The following is a 23254-nucleotide window of genomic DNA, read 5'->3' on the forward strand; positions in this document are numbered from 1 at the left end:
AATTAAGTTGATATAAGTAAACTAATATAGATATTAATCTCTAAAATTTGGTGCACCATATATTTTTTTTTATTGAACCTAATACTAGCTACAAATTTTTTTAGTAGTGGCATGAGACCCCTCACGACCCATACCAGGTCCACCAATGGGCTATATATACAGCACATTTGAACCCCTTATGGATCATCCCTTAACTTATAATCAAACAACACATTCCCTCACTTTTACATGACATCTTACATGGATTTGCTATCAAATCCAATCATCCGGTTGTTGGGACGGTATTTAGTTTGTTCATCAACTTCAACACGGTGCATGATTACTTGACCAATCATGCGAAAAAATACAAAACTTATAGATTGATAAGCCCTTTCCACGGTGAGATCTATACAACTGATCCAATGAATGTGGAGTATATTCTCAAGACGAATTTCGAAAATTATGGAAAGGTATACCCGCCTTTGGAATTAAATGTTTATAATTATGTTTTTTATGTTAAGTTTACTTTCTTCAAATTTAGTAATTGGTAAGTGATTTTTAAATGTGGATGGGAGGCCAACATTATAGGGTCCATATATGAATATAGGTGGGATTGTAACAACATGGATGGTTAATAGTTGCTTGATAAATGGGGGCAATGGAGGTGTATATGGTTGAATAAACTTCTCGGGTATATGTTAGGAGTAAAATTGTGATAATAGATAATAAAGTATGAAAAAATATTACGAACAAAACGATTAATACAGTTGACATGATAAAAGTAATTGTATTAATACACCAACAATATATATATATATATATATATATATATATATATATATATATATATATATATATATATATATATATATAGAGAGAGAGAGAGAGAGAGAGAGAGAGAGAGATAAAAGTAGTGTTTTTATGTTTTCCCACTATTTACAGTTTTTATTTGAACTATCCCTATATATATATATATATATATATATATATATATATATATATATATATATATATATATCTTCTAATAAAAAAATATGTTTATTCTCCTTTTGTCATGTGTCACCCTACTATGTCTCCTAATTAATGTCATTTCACTTGTCAACCTATTGATTTTCCATTTTAAATTTCAAACTTCAAAATTTTCCACTCTAATTATATTCAATTAATAACATTAGAATAAAAATTAAAATAACATTAATAAAGATTATAAGGGCGCGTATTTATTTAAATCAACGATTATAATTTTATATAACTAAAAAATATCTCTTAATTAATAATTTATTTAAAATAATTGATTAATAATTTTGATTTTTACTATGAAAATTTAATTAATTTTGTAACTCTGGTTCCCACAGATTATAAACTAATATATATATATATATATATATATATATATATATATATATATATATATATATATATATAATTATAAATGAGACATTTTTCCTTTCACCACATTCATTTGAAACTCCCATGACTTTTCAATTTTTTCTAATAATGATTATAAGTTGGTTAAAATGTTAAATAAATATAAAACCTAAAGTGTAATCATATATAAACTAAATTTCAATATTAAAAAAATATATTTTCTTCTAATTATAAAGTTATGTTTTTAACTTTTAACATATTATATTTAATTTAATAGGTCTAATATGTTGTTGTATGTAAACCATTATCATTTTAAAACTACAACTTTTGAACAATTTGTATAAAATACTTAAATTGTTAATTTAAATATAACCTTATAGGATCAACTTAAATATCAACTTAACTTAAAGTGTAATCATATATAAACTAATTTTCAAACCTAAAGTGTAATCATATATAAACTAAATATTAACTCTTCATATTTCCACATAATATACTTAATATATTAACTTAAATATGTTCTTAATTATAAACATTGTCATAAATGAAAGTCTTTTTGAATTATCAATATGATATACTTAATTTGTTGACTTTAATATAATGTTAAATGCATAACATATATTAATATATAAAATAAACATCGAATATAGTGTAAAATTTAAAATGTAAAGTAAAATATCAAATAAAGTTTAAAAAAATAATGTATATTTTGTAAAATAGTTAAAAGAAATATATTAAATACGATAAATGTAAAATAAGCTAAATGTAAAGTCGAATGAACTAAAACATGTCCAAAAACTACTATTTAAAATAAAGAAAATTCACTTAAGTTGTTTTCAATTTAATAATAATAATAATAATAATAATAATAATAATAATAATAATAATAATTATTATTATTATTATTATTATTATTATTATTATAAGTAAAATAACATAAAATTATAAATTAAATTACATTATATTACAAATAGTGTTTGATAATTTAAATAATCATCATGATAAAATGAAAACATTGTCAAAAAATTTGAAATTGATAAATTATAACAGTATTTAATTAAAATAGTTGAGAAATAATTAATTTTATACACACATAAAGTTTGAATAGAGACCATTAAATGATTTGATTTTAATAAATATTATTTTATCTATTGTTCGAATTAATTATAATATCACATCAATTAAATGTAACAATTATTATCTTATAATGAGTTATCATTATAATGTACTTAATTTGTTGGCTTTAATATAGTGTTAAATGCATAATATATATATTAATATATCAAATAAACTTAAAAAATAATGTAAAATTTAAAACCTAAAGTAAAATATCAAATAAAGTTTTAAAAAAAATTCAATATATATTTTGCAAAATAGTTAAAAGAAAAATATAAAATACAACAATTTCAAAAGAACCTAAATCTAAAAGTTGTATTAAGTAAAAGATGTCCAAAAACTACTTTTTGTAATAACTAAAATTCAATTAAGTTTTTTTTCAATTTAACTTATAATAATAATAATAATAATAATAATAATAATAATAGATAGATAGATAGATAGATAGATAGATAGATAAACAGATAGAATAACATAAGGTTATAAATTAAATTATGTTATATTACAAACAATGGTTGATAGTTTAAATAATAATCATGATAAAATTAAAACAACGTCAAATAAAATTGATAAATCATAATAGTAGTTAATTAAAATAGTTGAGAAATAATTAATTTTATACACACATAAAGTTTCAATAGAGACCATTAAATGATTTGATTTTAATAAATGTTATTTTATCTATTGTTCAAATTAATTATAATATTACATCAATTAAATGTAATAATTATTATATTATAACTAATATAAATAACATAAATATATTCAATATCATATACTTACCAAAAGTTTAACTTCATAATTTTATTCCGCGCAACGCACGGATATTCGCCTAGTATATATATATATATATATATATATATATATATATATATATATATATATATATATATATACCAAAATACTTCAAGGACATTCATTTGAAACTTATAACTCTTCACTTATCACATAATTAATGCATATGAATGACATTTTATATCATTACTTTAATACCAAAATTGTATATGGTTCAACTAATTAATCATTATAACTCAAAAGTTTTTTAAGTTATTGTATTTAATTGGTTAATATAGAGATGTGTATATAGTTCATATTTTTAAAAGAATAAGATTAAGGAAAAGATGACTTGAGAAGAGGCAAAAATCTATTTAAGACGTTAAGCCATTGACAAAACTTTGTTTTTATAGACATTTTGGTAAAGTATATTCTTATTATGTTTTTGGTTTTATTCATTTTCTTCATTTTAATCTTCTTTTGTATTTTTTTTTATTGTTTCTAATATCAGATTTTATGTTTTTTTTGTCACTTTAATGTTGATTCTTGATTCTATTTTTTATTTAAAAGTTATTTTATTTGTTGGTTTTTTACGATCTATTAACAAAACGAATACACAAAATAATAAAAATATTTGTTAGATGATGATAGATAATATGAATAATATCTTATTTGTTATCGTAAATATCGTTTCTAATATTAGATTTTATGTTTTTGTTTGCCTTTTTAATATCGGTTTTCGATACTATTTTTTATTTAAAAACTACCTTATTTATTGTTGTTTTGCGGTCTATTAACAAAATGTAAACCTAAAATAGTTATATTGTTTGTTAGGCGATGATGGATGACATGAAGACTATTTTATTTGTAGTCATTTTACGATCTATTAACTAAACGAAAACCCAAAATATTTAAAATATTTGTCACATATTGATGGATGGAATGAATAATATATAACGAATAATTAAATATTAACGAAAAACAATATGACGATATAGTAAATATCTAGTAAATATCTACCATAAGTAATGCAAATGACATGCCCTCAATGAAAAGTAATACAAAACTAATGTTCAAACTCAAACAACCTTATTCTAAATATTTAATATAAGATCATTGTACTTATTATATCATCTTAATAGATGAATTTATTTAAAATTCTTCTTTAATATCATGAAATTTAGATGTTTTTATCTAACAAGTAGACATGCATTTATTTTACATATGTGATATGTTTTATAGAGTACCTTCCTTTGATTATTTTCGATTAAAAATATTTGATTTGTAATTTTAATCGACTTAAAAATATTTTTTAAATATATTTTTCCATACAAATAATGAAATTTTTATTGTATATTCAATATATTAGATTATTAGTAAAAATTATATATATATATATATATATATATATATATATATATATATATATATATATATATATATATAATTAGAAGGGATGCAATGTTAATTTTATAAAATGAGGGATTATGTGTAATGTTGTAATAAATATCAATGGTTAAATAATATTAAGTAGTCAATGAATATTAAATAAATAATTTATCATCTTCGATGGTATTGGTATTGAGTGGTTTGCAGAATACTAATAACTTAGAACAAACTAGTATCGGAGATGCTCTGATTTTTTAAAAGTGAATTTTATAATTTTATTTATTTTTTATAAAAAAAATCATGAGCCCTTTATTTCTAATGTTTTGAAATAAGTTTCTATGTTATAATAAACACTAGTTGTGAGATTCATGTATTACATGAGTTTATTTAAAAAAAAATAAACAAACATAAAAATCTAACAATTTAGAAAATTTAAATTTATAAGAAAAAAGTAAATTATTAATTATTAAACATGAAGTGCTTATTTATCTTTTAAATTTAAACTAATAATTTAAATAAATAAATAACTAAAATAATTGGATTCAATTTAAAAAATTAAAAATTATAAGGAAAGTTGCATTAATGAATTATATATACATTTATTATTACATTTATTACATTTAACTATTATATGAAATTTAATAAAATACAAAAACTACAAAATGAAACATGAATATATAATTTAATCTAAATTTACCACAAAATCACATGTGACATAATGAATAAGAGGATGATAAATGACAAAATTATTTTCATTTATTAGGGAGGATTTAAATATACCTAACGAAATTTCTATTTTTTTACACCCTACAATAAATATGAAGTTATTTTCCGTAACAATATATATGAAACAAGTAACATTTGCATTATTATTATGTTTTATTTTCTCTTATATTTTAGATATTATTGTATTTCATCTAAATGTGTTTCCATAGGCATTAATCTTAGCCAAAAAAAGTACTTGTTAAATTAACTAACCATAACAATAGTTAAAAATAATACTCAATCAAAAAATAATTTTTAAATTAATTAAAATTAACAATGATCAAAATTAACACTAAATCGATACTTATATTTGATTTTATTTATGCATAGGTCGCGAGTAAAAGACATTGCAAAAGGTGATTGTAATGTACGTTTATCTTACAATATTCTTCAAACAAGTTGGATTTTATTTATCAACTTAGTGTACAAATTATTGTTGCATAATTAATGTCCATGACTAATCATTTTCTAATTGTCAAAAACTAGTTTGAACTGAGCATTCGTATGCATCCTTAGATTTTTCTCTATTTGGTCTTATATATATATATATATATATATATATATATATATATATATATATATATATAAGAGCTGAATGGTTTTATTATTCTCTTGTCTACACTAAAAGGTTATATATACAAGAGTCAAATGGTTTTATTATGCTTTTGTCAATGTTATATGTACAAAAACCGAATGGTTTTATTATGATCTTTTCCACACTAAAGGGTTAATGTTGTAGGCTTTATGTTTTGAGATATTTGTACACATGTCCCTGATGTTACATTTCTCTTAGAAATTGAAATATTGCCAAAAACTATTGTAGGGAACATATACCCACGACCTTCTAGAGGATCTACTTGGTCATGGAATATTTGCAGTTGATGGGGAGAAATGGAGAGAACAAAGGAAGACATCGAGTCATGAATTCTCTACAAAAGTCTTGAGAAATTTTAGCAGTGTGATTTTCAGGAAGAATGCCATAAAACTTGGAAACATATTGATAGAAGCAGCAGATAACAACCATAAAATCGATATATATGTAAGCTTCTCGTTTGGTCATTAATATTCAATTCACCAACTAGATACCCATTGATTATATATATTCATGATACACGTTTACATAGGATTTGTTCATGAAAGCAACTCTAGATTCAATATTTAAAGTTTCTTTTGGAATTGATCTTGACAACATATGGGGTTCAAGCAAACAAGCTGTAAGATTCAGTCGTGCATTTGATGACGCAAACACGTTGACAAGTCGAAGATTTTTTGACATGTCTTGGAAGATCAAGAAGTATTTTAATATTGGGTCCGAAGCAGAATTAAAGAAAAATATGAAAGTTGTTGATGAGTTTGTTTATAACTTGATCCAGATCAAGACTGAACAAATGCATAACATAACCGACTTTTTGGTAAGCTTATATTTTTGTTCTCTGATTAAAATAATAAGACTATCTTCATCATTGTGAAGAATTTTTCAACATATCATATAAAATATGGTTACTGCTATAAAGTTTTAAGGATCTGCCGTACTTTAGGTTTAGGGGATATCATTTTTACATATTTTTCCTTGATGGTTTCTTAAACTTTCTTTGGAAGTTTCCGTTTTTCATAAACCTCAATTATGTCCCCATTTTCTAGCCTTAAGAAACTTTTTTTTAGAACCATTTTGGAAAATTCATTGAAACTTTCTAATGTGATAATAGTACTAAGTACAACAATCACTCATTTGCTCAGTTTTATTATACTAATGGCATGAATTCCATTTTTCTTGTCCATACACCTCTCCCCGGAAGTGGTAAATCCGAACGGACTATAAGAGTCCTCAAGAAACGTCATCCATAATTAATCCTCCCATTCTCATGTGCCTGCCAATTTTTGGAACCATGCCTTATAAATGTCCATCTTCCTTATTCATATCATATCCTCCAAACTTCTCACTGAAATTACTGATACATATACATTAAAAATGAAATCCATCTTATGAAATCAATGATGCCTATGTCACCCCCTCTTTCCATAAACTATAATCAGCAAGTTACAATTTTGAATAAAGTGTGATTTTTTGGTGATGAGAAATCATAAAAACTTGGAATAGATTGTAATGAAAAATTAGCCATGTGTTTAAAACTATGACAAATAGGCATAGTCTTAAGTATTGATCTCAAATCATTAACAATTCACCAACTAGATGAAATGAATCTTTATTCATCTATCACCATGTTCGTTATGTTGCATATTTGTTACTTTAAGTGGAAGACATTATCCTCATTACATTGTCCCATACACCCCAACAATATTTAGTCGTGGTAATTACATTTGAATTCTTCATGGATGATCTTGGCTTGCTCAACTTCTATTTAGGCATCTCAGTTACACCTAAGCCTCATAGACTTTTTCTTAGTAAGGCCCATTATGCCAAGGATAACATTGGGTAGACTGACATGCCCTCATAAAACCATTTCAAACTTCGGTTGATACAACCTCTAACTTTGGTTCAAGCAATGGTATCCTTATGACGAATTCATCACAATGTAGAAGCCTCTTCGGGGAACTTTCAATACATCACCTCTACTCGCCATGACAACATTTATTCTTGTCAAACATGTATGATTACACATATATGATCCATGCACCAATCACTCTAATGCTTTAAAACAAATTATTTGGTATTTTCAAGACACAATCGCTTTTGGATTATATCTCAACAAATATATATCCACTAAAATTGTTTTTTACAACGATGCCAACTAAAGTGAGTATCTGGATACCCGAAAATCGACTTCCGGGTACTATGCATTTTTAATGACAATCTTATCTCATAGTCATCCAAAACACAACTGACACTATCATGCCTCATCGTAGAAGCTAAATGTTGAGGCTTTGCAAATATTGTCTTCGAGTCTTAATTGTAAAGTAATATGATTCTTGAACTTCATTCACTACTCACAATAACAACCATAATTTTTAATAACAATTTTAGTGCAATTTCTATCTATATAAACACTTTTCAACATCAACTCATGAAAAACATTTAAATGGATAACTAGTTTGTCCAGGATAATATTTCTCGCGATGACGTGTGAGTACATCCTATGTTCTCCCATTTTCAGATTGCAAACATCTTCACCAAAGGAGTTCCTCATCTTCTATTTGATGATATTTGAGACATCCTTAGCATCCGAGCACCCCCCCTAAGACTTTAAAGGACCATTAATTTTATATTTTTCATAGTTTTCATTATATATATATATATATATATATATATATATATATGTGTGTGTGTGTGTGTGTGTGTGTATATATATATATATATATATATATATATATATATATATATATATATATATATAATGACAACTAGAATTACTATATCACATATATACACCTGACATTAATGAAAGAAGGCAAGGAATTAAATTAAAATAATTATGTTAACACCCATTGAGAAATACCCTAAGATTATACATGTATAATTTTACTACTCATCTAATTTCAATTATTTCATCTTGCTTTTGATTTACAGAAGACCGAATCGGGGAATGAAGACATCCTATCGAGGTTTTTGCAGTCGAAATATAAAGACCCAAAGTACCTACGAGATATAATACTTAACTATGTACTTGCTGGTAAAGATCCTATAGGGATTACTATGTCTTGGTTTATTTACTTGCTTTGCAAACATCCAGAAATTCAAGAGAAGGTTGCTAAGGATATCAAAGAAGCAACCAAAATGAAAAAGGAAATAAAAAATGTTGTAGATTTTGCGGCTTATGTGAGTGAGGGTGCACTAAACAAAATGCAATATCTTCATGCAGCTTTAACAGAAACTATCAGACTCTATCCTGCTTTGCCATTGGTATGGGATGTTTTTCAACACATGTTTAAATTATCATATTTTGAGTTCTAATCAGTACAAGCCTTCAGAACCAGTATCTTAATTTGTCATGTGTTGAGTTGTGAAACAATATTTTTCTTGCAAGAAAAAATAATATCATAAACCAATTATAGAGGCACTTTATTTTTTATGTTAAAGGTTGTACAGCCACACACGACGCTGTCAGGCTGAATATGTCTATCCATGTATCGTCATTTTATTTATTTAAGTTTGTATTTGTTAATGAAATCGATATTTTATACCAACTCGTTGGTAGGTAAAATGACATTGACATTATTATAATTTTTATATAGGACCCAAAGATATGCTTTTCAGACGATGTTCTGCCTGATGGTTATCATGTGAAGAAAGGGGATGTAGTAGCGTATTTGCCATATGCAATGGGAAGGATGGAATTCATATGGGGAGATGATGCAAATGAGTATAAACCAAAAAGATGGCTTGATGAAAATGGCCATTTCCATCCAGAGAACCCCTTTAAATTTACAGCTTTTCAGGTTAGTGTAATTTCAAAGTATAAAAGGTCTAACCTTTTAATTAAGAAAATATATCCACGAAAAAAAAAATATATTAATTCTATTTCATAATTACTTCTCTCTTTATCTTGCATACACAACACACACACAAAAAAAAACTATTCCTAACTATATATAAAAGAGTGTGACGGAAAACCCAAAGTATATATATATATATATATATATATATATATATATATATATATATATATATATATATATTCCATTATGGGAAAATATCCTTCAATATGATATATGAATTTTTTTTATCTATCTCTCTACCCCTCTCTCTTTTCCTATTTCGTACTTCCTTTTTTATACCTTGTTTGTTTCTCAATAGACACTATGTCTCATTATGGGAAAATATCCTTCGTTATGATATCATAACTAATATCATTCAGTTAGTACTATCATGGAGTTTTCTTCCACAAACATTTCTTCAACCTAGATATCGTATTTGGTTTTCTAGTTATCCGAAAGCCTTCTATTTGTTCCATGGAGATATCTTCGTCAATGACTCAATACAATATAGTTTATTTATGTCTATTAGCTCCTTAGGTAAACAATATGCGTCTATAATACCTAGAACCTATATAATTATGGTTGTCCTTAAAATTGGAGAGAATATCTTGTTATAGTAAAATCTCATCTTCTCTTGACACCATTTGACTACAAATATGGCCTTGCAGTTCTTATTTCCATATATTTCACCTTTTACCCTAGATAACTACTTGTTTTGTAGCTCTTTCATCCCGAATGGTAAATTGAAAAATGACTAATTTTGATTCTTGTCAAATAAGCACAACTCACCCTTCATTGTGTTCTTCCACTATACGAACTCTTTTATCCTCAAAGTATTTAGATAATATTTTGAATCACTATTCTCTTTCATAAACACTTAATCATAAAATAGAATATTGTAACATCCCAAAATTCAAGGCCAAAAATTTCGTTTTAATTAAGTAATTACATAAAACCATCAGTATAAAAACATTCATAATAATATCTCGTGTCAAACCAAAGTGTCAGTAATCAAAACATGTTATCATAAAACAATATCAGAGTGTAATCCTAAAGATCTCATGTGCGGAAAACCATAGTGTGATGTGCTGCGATCGAGCCGGCTCCATTCCTTTAAAAACGAAGTACCTGAAACCAAAACTGAAAACCGTAAACACGAAGCTTAGTGAGTTCCCCCATCATACCACATACCATACAATCACATATTGCCAGGCATATCTGGGTGCCCGACCTACCCTGCTGAGCATACCGGGGTGCTCAACCTACCCCACTGTCGGACATATCTGGGTGCCCGACCTACCCCTTCGGTATATTTCAACCGGTAACCAGGAGCCTGCCTCCCCTTCGGTATCTTTCAACCGGTAACCGGGGACTATTTCACCCCTACCACTACCACATAAAAGCATAGAATAAACACATAAATCACATACTGCCTAGCATATCTGGGTGCTGGCCTACCCCTTCGGTCATGTCGACCGGTAACCAGGGACTATTTCACCCCCTACTACTACCACATAATATCATATCATACTAACACATAAACATCACAAGTAGTAGCAAACATAGACAATTATCACAAAGACAATTATCTAACAACTCCTACTGGTGGGCCGGCATTGTGGCCGTAGACCCATCGCTACTGGAACACCTCACACTGCTGAAGTCCCGTAGACACAACTCCACACTGCTGAAGTCCCGCAGACTCAACCCCAGCTGCTGGATGACAGATTATCGAACTGTCAACATCAAAATAACACCTAATTAATAATTGGGTTCCAACACATAGCCATATGTACATACTTGGGGTAATTAATACTTTACACCTAACTTAGCTTTATTCAAGCCCAAGGCCCAATCCAAAGGCCCAAAAGTCAACTATGAGTCAAAGCCCAACATGTGGCCAAATTTTCCAAATTGGGCCCAAGCCTATATATGGTCTTATACTAAGGCCCAACATCATATAATCATTAAGGCCCAATCTGTGGCCCATCTATGGCCCAATTCTCCAAATTGGGCCTAAACCCCTTACATGGGCCTTACCCAAGGCCCCTTAAATCATTCTAGTCCTTATGATTATTCTTGGATAGCCCATTAATAATCTAATCAAGGCCCAATCGAAAGGCCCAATAATAAACCCAAGTGAAATTAGGGTTTCACATAAAATGAAGATTAGGGTTAAGTATTTTCTCACTTAATCCATTAAGGACTTAACCTACTAAGGACTTAATCCACTAAGGACTTAATCCATTAAGTCCAATATTGCTTAGATTAATTTCTACCAATGATTATTATTTAATATTTCAAGTTAATTCTCGTGTGTCCCGATTAATTCACCGTAAACCACGAAATCATCTACACCCTCGAAGGCCGCCTGCTGCTCAGGCCCCCAGCGAAGGCCACCGACTTCTTGGTCAGTCGGGTCAAAGGAACCGCAATCTCGGAGAAGTCCCGTATAAATCTCCGGTACTAACTCGCTAGACCCAGGAAACTCCGAATCTCAGATGGAGACCTTGGAATCTCCCACTGCATCACTGCCTCTATCTTGATCGGATCGCCCATAATACCCCTTCTCATTGACTAGGTGGCCAAGAAATTGCATCTCGCTCAACCAGAACTCACATTTGGAGAACTTTATGAAAAGTCTCTCCCCCACTTAGATTCAACTAAGTCTTCACGACACGTGACAATTGAAGGATTCCCAATCCTTCTCGCTTTCTAGTATCCCACTGATAACAACCTGTGCATACCAATGCTAGCGATTAATCACCGGTTAAACCTTAAGATCGCCCATCCTCGGAAATCTTGATGAGTGCTCTTGTAATTTGGTCTAGTCTGACACCTCAATCCACCTCCCATGCTGACAACTAGAGGCCTTAATCTTCACTCTGGCTGACGAGTCCTCGTTCCCACTCCCAATCTTGCGGCACCACTGCACTGTAACCGAACATAGCCCATGCGGAAATACAATTCTCTTGAACATCCAATGACCAACCACTTATGCATCTAACACCTGAAACTAACACTACTCTCTTCATGTTACCAGTTCTATCCTAGCAACGGTAGTGCCTTGAACTCCAAAGTTCATCCATAGACAATTGTCGACCACGCCTGAACAATGATAGAACCCCTGAACGCTGACTTCACTGGAGAACTATCACTCTAACCCCGACCGAGGATCTTCCAAACAATACTCCCGCACAGATCTCGACAAAGACCCAGAATGATAACGGTACACACGGAACCCGCTCCGCAAGGTACGTCCCTCTGTGGGTTCATCAAGGACCTTTCAGTATGAAGGATGGCATATGTGATCCTTGATAACCCAAACATTAGCAAAAAACCGACCCGAGATCTGACTTATCCAAACTCACTCACAATTCCAAAGCGATACGTATTCCCAACATCCACCCAATAGCAGTAGAAGATGACATACCCGAAACATCTAGAGGAATACAGATCACCTTCAGCTGTCATGATCAACCCTGCCACACCTGTAGCAGCCTAAACCTTGGAGTGATAAACTCCCTTGTGCACTTTCTTGTACGTGCTGCACTGACTTCGGCCCTGCTGGCCTTTCACCTGATGATCATAAGTCATGGGTCTCTTCCCGGGACCCTCTACTATACGCACCTGGCACAACCCTTTCTTTCCAGGGTGCTCCAAATCGATCTCGCATCCTCAGACTTAAAAGTCATATCCTCCAGGGCCTGACACCCTGTCATGCTCACTAGTTTACTTGCCACTGGCTAAGCTGCAACAACTGGAACATCCTCTGTCCCCAAACTGGGTCACAAACTCTTCCCTAAAGCTTCTCAGATTCTCCAAGACTCTCACCGATTTGAGTATGGATCCTGTGCTTTCAGTAGTACGAGCCCAATACTACCTTCCACACCTATCCATACTTTCCTCAGCAATCCTCTCGAATCCTCCAAGTCACTTCCTTAAACTTGTACGCCCAAGTCTCACTGAACCTCACTACTAACCCACCGAACCGTATCCTAGGCTTCCCTAGGTTCCCGTACCCACCCAGTCCTCAGCTGCTGAAAGATTCCCAGTAATGTCAACTAGCAACCTCATGAATATAGCCACATGTAACAGAGATCAGATAATCCTTCGAGTAATTGACCCATCCCTAGAACGGTTGGACTCAGACAAGAGCTGCGCAATAGGGTCAGATCTATCACTCTGAGATTATCCAGCCTGTGCCACATGTGACTTAGCATATCACTTAATAGCTAACTCACATTACTAAGAGTCTTACAAAGCACAAACCAAACAGCATTCAGACAATGGAAAATCTAACCATCATATTCCAATCAAATTATTCTATCCTGTAATCAGGAATCTGTACATGCAGTTCAAAGGCTCGTACAATCAGACATAACCTAAACAGGCTATCCTATCACTGACTGATCAGTACTAGCATGCAAGTCTACAAGCACATACAATAGGCATATAAGGCATCCTCCCTAGATCCTTAGCCCTAATCTAGCATGCAGTTCTCATAATCATATCATATCATAACATATCACAACATGTATGGGTATCTTGGGAAAACTTACTTGAGCTCGGCTGATTGCACGCATCACACACCTTGTTCTTTTCAAAGTTTTGTTCTCTTTTCAAACTACTTTTTATAAAAGGGTTTTACTTTTGAAAATTTCATACCAAGTCCTTAGTTTGAGTTCAGACACACCCAGGAGTGTGCCCGAATCCCTCAAACCAAGGCTCTGATACCAACTTGTAACATCCCAAAATTCAAGGCCAAAAATTTCATTTTAATTAAGTAATTACATAAAACCATCAGTATAAAAACATTCATAATAATATCTCGTGTCAAACCAAAGTGTCAGTAATCAAAACATTTTATCATAAAACAATATCAGAGTGTAATCCCAAAGATCTCATGTGCGGAAAACCATAGTGTGATGCGCTGCGATCGAGCCGGCTCCTTTCCTTTAAAAACGAAGTACCTGAAACCAAAACTGAAAACCGTAAGCACGAAGCTTAGTGAGTTCCCCCATCATACCACATACCATACAATCACATATTGCCAGGCATATCTGGGTGCCCGACCTACCCTGCTGAGCATACCGGGGTGCTCAACCTACCCCATTGTCAGACATATCTGGGTGCCCGACCTACCCCTTCGGTATCTTTCAACCGGTAACCAGGAGCCTGCCTCCCCTTCGGTATCTTTCAACCGGTAACCGGGGACTATTTCACCCCTACCACTACCACATAAAAGCATAGAATAAACACATAAATCACATACTGCCTAGCATATCTGGGTGCTGGCCTACCCCTTCGGTCCTGTCGATCGGTAACTGGGGACTATTTCACCCCTACTACTACCACATAATATCATATCATAGTATCACATAAACATAACAGGTAGTAGCAAACATAGACAATTATCACAAAGACAATCATCTAACAACTCCTACTAGTGGGCCGACATTGTGGCCGTAGACCCACCGCTACTGGAAGGTAACTCACCTCACACTGCTGAAGTCCCGTAGACACAACTCCACACTGCTGAAGTCCCGCAGACTCAACCCCAGCTGCTGGATGACAGATTCTCGAACGGTGAACATCAAAATAACACCTAATTAATAATTGTGTTCCAACACATAGCCATATGTACATACTTGGGGTAATTAATACTTTACCCCTAACTTAGCTTTATTCAAGCCCAAGGCCCAATCCAAAGGCCCAAAAGTCAACTATGAGTCAAAGCCCAACATGTGGCCCAATTTTCCAAATTGGGCCCAAGCCTATATATGGTCTTATACTAAGGCCCAACATCATATAATCATTAAGGCCCAATCTGTGGCCCATCTATGGCCCAATTTTCCAAATTGGGCCCAAACCCCTTACATGGGCCTTACCCAAGTCCCCTTAAATTATTCTAGTCCTTATGATTATTCTTGGATGGCCCATTAATAATCCAATCAAGGCCCAATCGAAAGGCCCAATAATAAACCCAAGTGAAATTAGGATTTCACATAAAATGACGATTAGGGTTAAGTGTTTTCTCACTTAATCCATTAAGGACTTAACCCACTAAGGACTTAATCCACTAAGGACTTAATCCATTAAGTCCAATATTGCTTAGATTAATTTCTGCCAATGATTATTATTTAATATTTCAAGTTAATTCTCGTGTGTCCCGATTAATTCCCCAAATTAGGGTTTCATTGCATTAGGGTTCCTTTTTCATTATTCTAATTTATGATTACATTTTACAAACTCTAATCCCAAAATAAACACACTAAACAAACTAATCACACACACACACACAGACACCTTGTGGTGGCCGGCGGTGGCGCATGGCGGCAGCCACCACCTCACGGTGGTGGCGGTGGCCTTTTCTTGCTTTTCCGGCCATCATACACCACATACAACACTCTATCGGAAAATAACATGCTCATAACACCAAAATATGCATCTTCATTGCTAACAACGCACGAATCTCGGGCAGCCCCCGTGGCGGCGTGAGGCAGTTGGACGGAAGACGGCGGAGACCCACGAAGGCGGCAACAACGATACAAGCGTCCACAACGGCGACGCCAATAACCGGGGAGGCTGCCAGCCGCAACAGATTAACAACCGGCGACAGGTTGGTCTTCAACGAGAACAGCAGCGACGCGACGTCGGAAAATCGAATACCGTCGCGGTAAGGCTACGGTGGTCGGAGAAACGCCGACGACCATCGTGAGGCTTGTGTGCGACTGGCGGTAGAAGGCAGAAGAAGAAGAAGAAAGGTGCAGCGGAGTGGCGGAGATCGTCGGTTCCGACTTCATCAACGACTGCCCAAGGCAGCAGTAGCGACTACAGCGGCGGCTCGGTGGTTCACGCTACCGGTTCTTGTTCCCGGCATTGGTGGTCGGAGGTAGCAGCGGCGCCGGAGATCGAAGAGGTAAATGGTGGCGGGTGGAGAGAGGTATAAGGGGGGTGACGGCTGGAAAGGGTTTCCCTAGGGTTAGGGTTACATGGAGGCTTTTATACCCGACTCCTTCATAAGTTTTCCATAATGGCAAGATAGGGCCCTCCCATCCGAGTTCCTTTCAATATTAGGCCATAATTTACAAAGCAGCCCCCCAGCATCCAAAATTCTTTCACAATCAGTCCATAAGTTACCATTTGAACCCCACCATCTAAAACCCTTTACAAATTAGGTCCGAATGATCAAACTTCAGCCATGTTAACATTTTTAGTCCCTCCTCCTCATCTTTTCAACTTAAGTTCCAATAATTACCATGGAGCCCTTGACTTCAAAAATTCTTTGTAACTAATCCGAAAATTATATTTTTAACCCGCTAAACTTTCAATTATTTATTTTAGGGCTATTATTCGTTCATTAATTTATTTATTTATCTAATAAATAAACGAGGTGTTACAAATATTTGACTAATATCTTCTTTTTCTACTACATCTTATGGTGGTGGGAGTTTTGGTCTCTACCTTATTTGGTGCTTCACTGTCTAAACACCCAATATCCTTTGTGATCCATGTATATGTAGATCCTTCACAATCACCTACTAGTTCATGAACTTCCCTTCCTAGGGTGTTTGTCCCGTTTTCACAAATCTAACCTTCTTTTGTTTGTCATGAACACATGGCTCACAAAAGGTTAACTTCCTTACTCTTGAAATATGGAATTTCCCCTTTGAAGGTAGCATATTCATTTCTTTCTCATTCATATGCCCAAGTCTTTGGTTCGTAGAGTATATTGTGTCGCCTATTCAATAATGATATTTTCTACATCTATGGAAATTCAGCTATATATAATGTTTCTTGTTTATGTCCATGAGTAACCACTAGGTTTTTCTTCGTTACCATCTACTATTAGTCACTAAAATCAACATTATGCACATTATCATGCAAGTACTCTACTGATATCAAAATAATCTTTACGACTTGAATATATGTGGCATTCTTCATTGTCTAATTCGTACCTAGATTAGTGTAAAAGAATATATCCCCAACATTTGTCACATAAATGTGCTTGTTATACACTAGCCTCACCTTCCCATTATAAAGCCTGAAATTATACATCACTACTCTTCAATGGATAGCATGAAACGAAGCATGCAAATTCATAATTTCAGATTCAATCAAGCTTTCTACACTAAAAAATTAAAGGATCCTCATAATTTGCTGCGATATTCATCTCCCCCTCGCCTTTATCTATAGAAGTTTTGGCATTGGTTTTTAAAGTAACTATTCTCTATACAATTCCAAAATGCAATATACTTCTTATTGTTAGACCGACCTCTCTTCATTATCTTTTCTCTTCCTCTACCATTAACCCCTTTATTGGATTTTAATTCCTTAGTCCTCTGTACTTAATGGATTATTAGCAGACGACCTGAATTCTTTATACGAATATACTCACCAAGGATTAAATTGAAAATTTCTTCAAAAGTAGTCTTAATAGTTCAAACTGAAACTCAATTGATATTAACATATATAGGAACACATTATATTTATTTACATGATTTGTAACTGATTGACCTTCCTCGCCTTTATATTTATCAATTGTTGAACCAAGAAAATGATATTCACAACCTAGCGCTTTTTGTACATATTTGATAACACATTGATCAGTCCAAACGTTGTCTTTCGTTCATAATGTTATACACAACATTGTTCTCTAATGACAACCTAAGAACACCAAGATCCTATAGATAAAAAACAGGTTCCAATCCTCCTTCTTCATCGTTTCATGTTTGTTTTTGCACAAGGGTTTATATAACTTCTTCTAATAGATATAATCTCCGGTCTACATATGCCAAATCCCAACATTGTGAAATTAAAATATATTGATCTTTAACTTTTCATCGCCGGTCATAGCACTAATAAAATTGTTAAGATCAAGAATCGATAAACGCACAAATCACACGATAAATAAGTGAAAAAAACCAACAACACAAGGAAATTACATCGTTCACAGAATCAAGATGATCGACTAATCCACAAACGCAGTAGAAAGATATTTTATTAGATTTATAGGAAATACACAACCGTCATACATACATTAAGATTAGGGTTATAGATGTAGATGTAGATTTTATGTATAATGACAACTTGAACTAGAAACTACTTGTATGTCAGTTTCAACAAACCATAGATACTAATATTTGAATAAGCTTTCTGGATACACACCATAAACTATAGTTGAGTACCACATACCTTCCACTAGAGCATTACATACTATATGTTAGATATTTTAATGAGCGCTGTAGACCTTGGATTAGGCACCACGTACCTTGTGTCGAGGCAATACCTTGTGTGAATGGCCCCTTTTGTATCTCTCCAATTATTTTCATATGTATTCATTCAAACAAAAATTATTCCAATCGATCTTGTCTAATATGTTCTTAAAATAAGAAGAGAATAATTTTGAATCTCATCATTACATTATGCCATTGAATTGTAGATAAGAAATTACAAATATTAATATAAACAAGATATGTTTATTATAGTAAAGTTACATCACACATCACATGTCTTTTCTTTTATTTTTTCATGTTATTTGAAAATGCAAAATTCTCTTGTTTTGATCCCAAGTATGAACATCTCTTGTAATGTAGTACTTTTTTAAAAAGTTTGTATTTAGTACATGTGATGTACATTTTCATTGTATAATTAATCCTCATATAATATTTTTTTCATATTTTTCATGCACAGGCTGGACCACGGACTTGTTTGGGTCGAGATTTCGCATATATGCAGATGAAAATATTTTCTTCTATCTTGTTAGGTTGCTTTGTGTTCAAGTTAAGTGACGTAAAATGGATACCAAGGTACAGAACCTCAATCAATCTTCACATCGATGGTCCATTGGATATTCGTGTTTTCAAGAGATTTGGTTTAAACAATTGTGAAATTTAAGATGTAACTTTTTGCATATAGGATGCTTATACATTTGATCTTATAAAACACATACGTTAAAAATAAAAATGTAATAAGCTTTATTAAAAATATATGTAATTGTATATTAAATGGGAATGTAACGATGTTGTTAATAAAGATTTGCACAAGTCTTGTGAATAATGGTGTTGCTTTTGAAACGGTAGAAGGACCGACATAAGCGTAACCGAATACGAAGGGTTGAGATTTCTGACCATTGAACCCGCTAACGCGTTTATTTCATGGGTTGGGTTGGGTTACATGTTTGGGTTTGCGGGTCAACCCACCAACCCGACAGTATATATTATATTTATAAAAATTAAATTTTATTTAAGAATACAATTAATTGTTTATAAAATAACATTTAGTATTTTTTTCCAATTGATGCAACAATGTCATTTTTTTTATAGAATATAAGAAATGATGTTTTATAATATGAATCAAATTATACAACCGGTTGTATACATTTAAATAGGTTATGTGCATTGGTTGGGTTGATGTTTACAATCTGCAAACTCATGACTCGTTAATACGCCAACCCATATATTATATGAGTTGGGTTGGACCAATTTATTCTGACATGCCAACTCATCAACTCGTGACCCGCGGTTCCAAACCCAAAATATGTCCTAAAACAAAAGACTTTTTACTAGAAGTTAATGAGAGAAAGATCCATTGCTTAGGTATGGATTTCCCACATATTATTTTAGGTTTTAGATAAATTTTATGACCGACTCGCTGCGAATGATTATGTGCGGCTAATCCGTCAAAACTTTTTACATGATATCACAAAAGAATTTTTTTTAGAAAGTAAATTATATGATAACGATTTGTGGTTGATACAATAAACTTAGTGATCCATTACACACAATTGAATTCTTTTAGTTTTTTGTTGTGTTAGATTGCATGTTATATATATATATATATATATATATATATATATATATATATATATATATATATATATATATATATATATATATATATATAACATGCAATCTAACACAACAAAAAACTAAAAGAATTCAATTGTGTGTAATGGATCACTAAGTTTATTATATATATATATATATATATATATATATATATATATATATATATATATATATATATATATCGTTTACCCGCGTACAACGGCGGGGAAAATAGCTTCTTTCGGCGATAATTTTTTTTTAAATATTATGTTCCAAAAGAAAATACATGTCGAAGACAATAGAATCCAACTTTTGCATCATTTGTGACATGATACATCAAATAACCGACAAAAATGAACCGGTCAAAGTGGCACATAATATGAAATGTTTAAGCCGTTCAGAAAAAATTTAATGGAATTATATAATAATACACATAATATAGAAATATGTAAAAACACATAACTGCTAATACATTATTAATATCGCAACGTAAGGTGATTGGGGTTGGATTAATCGATTGTGGTTGCTAATACATTATTATTTTCGGGTTTCGACAATTAGTTTCTTTTCTGTAGCTATTATTGGTAGTTAGTCGGTCGACAGGGTTAGACTAACCGATCTAGACGATGATAATTGTGGTAAAAAAAGTTTATTAAAAAATATATATTTAGACTATTTTTATTATTCTGCTAACTTTGACCGATTAACGACCGTCATCCAATCAATGACCGTCAAGCAAAATTATTGACCTACTTTTACAGATATTGATCATCCGCGACCAAAACAATTGGGTAAAGCTTGTTTGAAAAAAATATGTTTTAACCGTTTTTCGATATCTTTCTCAACTTGATTTCAATGACGGAACCTAATGAAAATTTCATGATTTATTAGAAAACGGTCTAATAAGCCATATAAAAAGCTCGCCATGACATAAGTTGTTTTTGTCTATTAGATAGGGTTTCAAAACCGTTTTTATATTTTTAATATGTGCAAATTTAAGGGTTCAAAACTGCTTAGGATTAAAAATGGACCCACCGACAACTAACTTATGAATACGATATTGGTGGGTTTTCGCTTTTACAATTGTATTTTCTTCTTTAAACAAATATTTTGGTTATATTGTAAATGTTATACGTAGAGTCTTACATCTAAATTAGTAAACTAAATAACCTCAAGAAAAGTATATTAATATGATATTATCTTATTTATTAAGAAGTGAAAATGATATTATCTTTACATTAATATTCAACATAAACAAAGATATCCTTATTAAGGAAAACGTTAACAAAGACAATATTAACAAATAAGGATTTGAAGTAAAATTCCAATATCTTTTAGCAGCGTTTGAGAGATTTAGCAGCCACTTAAACTAAGGTTTTTATGGTAAAAGAAGGAAATAAACAATCAAACACTATGCTTTTACACTCTACACATTCATGGGTTGGGTTCCTACATTGGGTTTTGGCACAAACTGTTGCACCTCATCGTGATCTGAATGAAACAAACGCATAGGAAACCAAATAATAATGTTACCAGAATCATCTCTTTTAATGGTTATACCCTTTAAGAAAATGCCCCAAATCTTTTGATACCTTTATGAAATTCAATATATAAATAAAAAACCAAGTAATATTGTTACTGTATTGTAGCAGTTGAAAGGTTATATTGTATTCTTGACATAAGACCTTTATCATGCCAAACCCATTGTTAATAACCTTAAAAATTTTCAAAGAGATTCAAAATCTCTCATTTTCGTGAAAGAATAAGAATGATGACAGGTGACATAATTTAACCTTAACCAAGGGAGCCAAACAATGGTTTTGCTTATAGCATTTGTAATCGGGATACCATTGTTGCTACTTTCATTCATATGATAAATACATTTAGACACAGTGAACGATGCAAATTCGTTTACTGCAAAAAATACTCCCTCAATGACATAACCCCTCCCCTCTTTTCCGCCTCTCTACCCGCACCACCTCCACATACATAATGAGTTCTTGCAAAATCAATTTTTGCAGAAACTAAGGTTTGCTAATAGTTGAACCACCTCTTTATGCTTCCCCAGCTTTAATACGTAAGGGAAATCAGTCAATTTCAATCATTAAATTAACTAACCAAGATTAAAACAAGTTCGTAGTTAGAAGAAGGGCAATTTTCAGAATAGTGTGAATAAAGTATGTTGTAAGTTACATGTGTCTTTTCCAGGTCATCTGCAACTTCAATTGTAATTCTACTATCCAAGGAACATTTTCTCCAAAATCTAAGCATTTGTTATAGTAAAACAATGCATCATCTACCTCTCCTATAAGTAAATGACAGATGAAAATAGGGTAGAAAGAAGAATTAGATGATGATTTCCCCTCCTTAATATGAAAGATATGTAAGATCTTACCGGAATATGGGCGTTTGGTGTTCGTGGTCATGGGACAGGGGAGGTATGGGAGTTTCCTATTCAATCTTCTTCAATTCAGCATATGCAAATGGTAATAGTCAACCAAAAATAAGGTATTATAAGCTGTGAAATTGATAATATGGTTAACCATGAAAAGGGGGAGCACTTACCAAAAATCAGGACATTCCACCCACCTTTGGAT

The 23254-nt window shown here is 31.9% G+C and overlaps 1 protein-coding gene across 2 annotated transcripts; it reads left to right on the forward strand.

Annotated features, from left to right (window-relative positions):
• Window positions 1-255: 255 nt before the first annotated feature.
• On the forward strand, window positions 256-19842 carry LOC145123500 (cytochrome P450 704C1-like). 2 transcript variants are annotated; one of them, XM_079058710.1, is made up of 7 exons: window positions 256-449; window positions 6215-6430; window positions 6516-6803; window positions 8918-9020; window positions 9210-9250; window positions 9583-9786; window positions 19522-19842. In XM_079058710.1, the coding sequence occupies exons 1-7, from the start codon at window positions 402-404 to the stop codon at window positions 19723-19725; spliced, it is 1104 nt and encodes a 367-aa protein (XP_078914836.1). In that variant the 5' UTR covers window positions 256-401; the 3' UTR covers window positions 19726-19842. The 2 variants fall into 2 exon arrangements, with proteins under 2 accessions (XP_078914836.1, XP_078914835.1); XM_079058709.1 differs by having other exon boundaries at window positions 8918-9250.
• Window positions 19843-23254: the final 3412 nt, after the last annotated feature.

Source organism: Lactuca virosa, chromosome 7 (genome assembly GCF_052849685.1).
Source record: "Lactuca virosa cultivar CGN04683 chromosome 7, Lactuca_virosa_CGN04683_v6, whole genome shotgun sequence".
NCBI classification, from domain to species: Eukaryota; Viridiplantae; Streptophyta; class Magnoliopsida; order Asterales; family Asteraceae; genus Lactuca; species Lactuca virosa.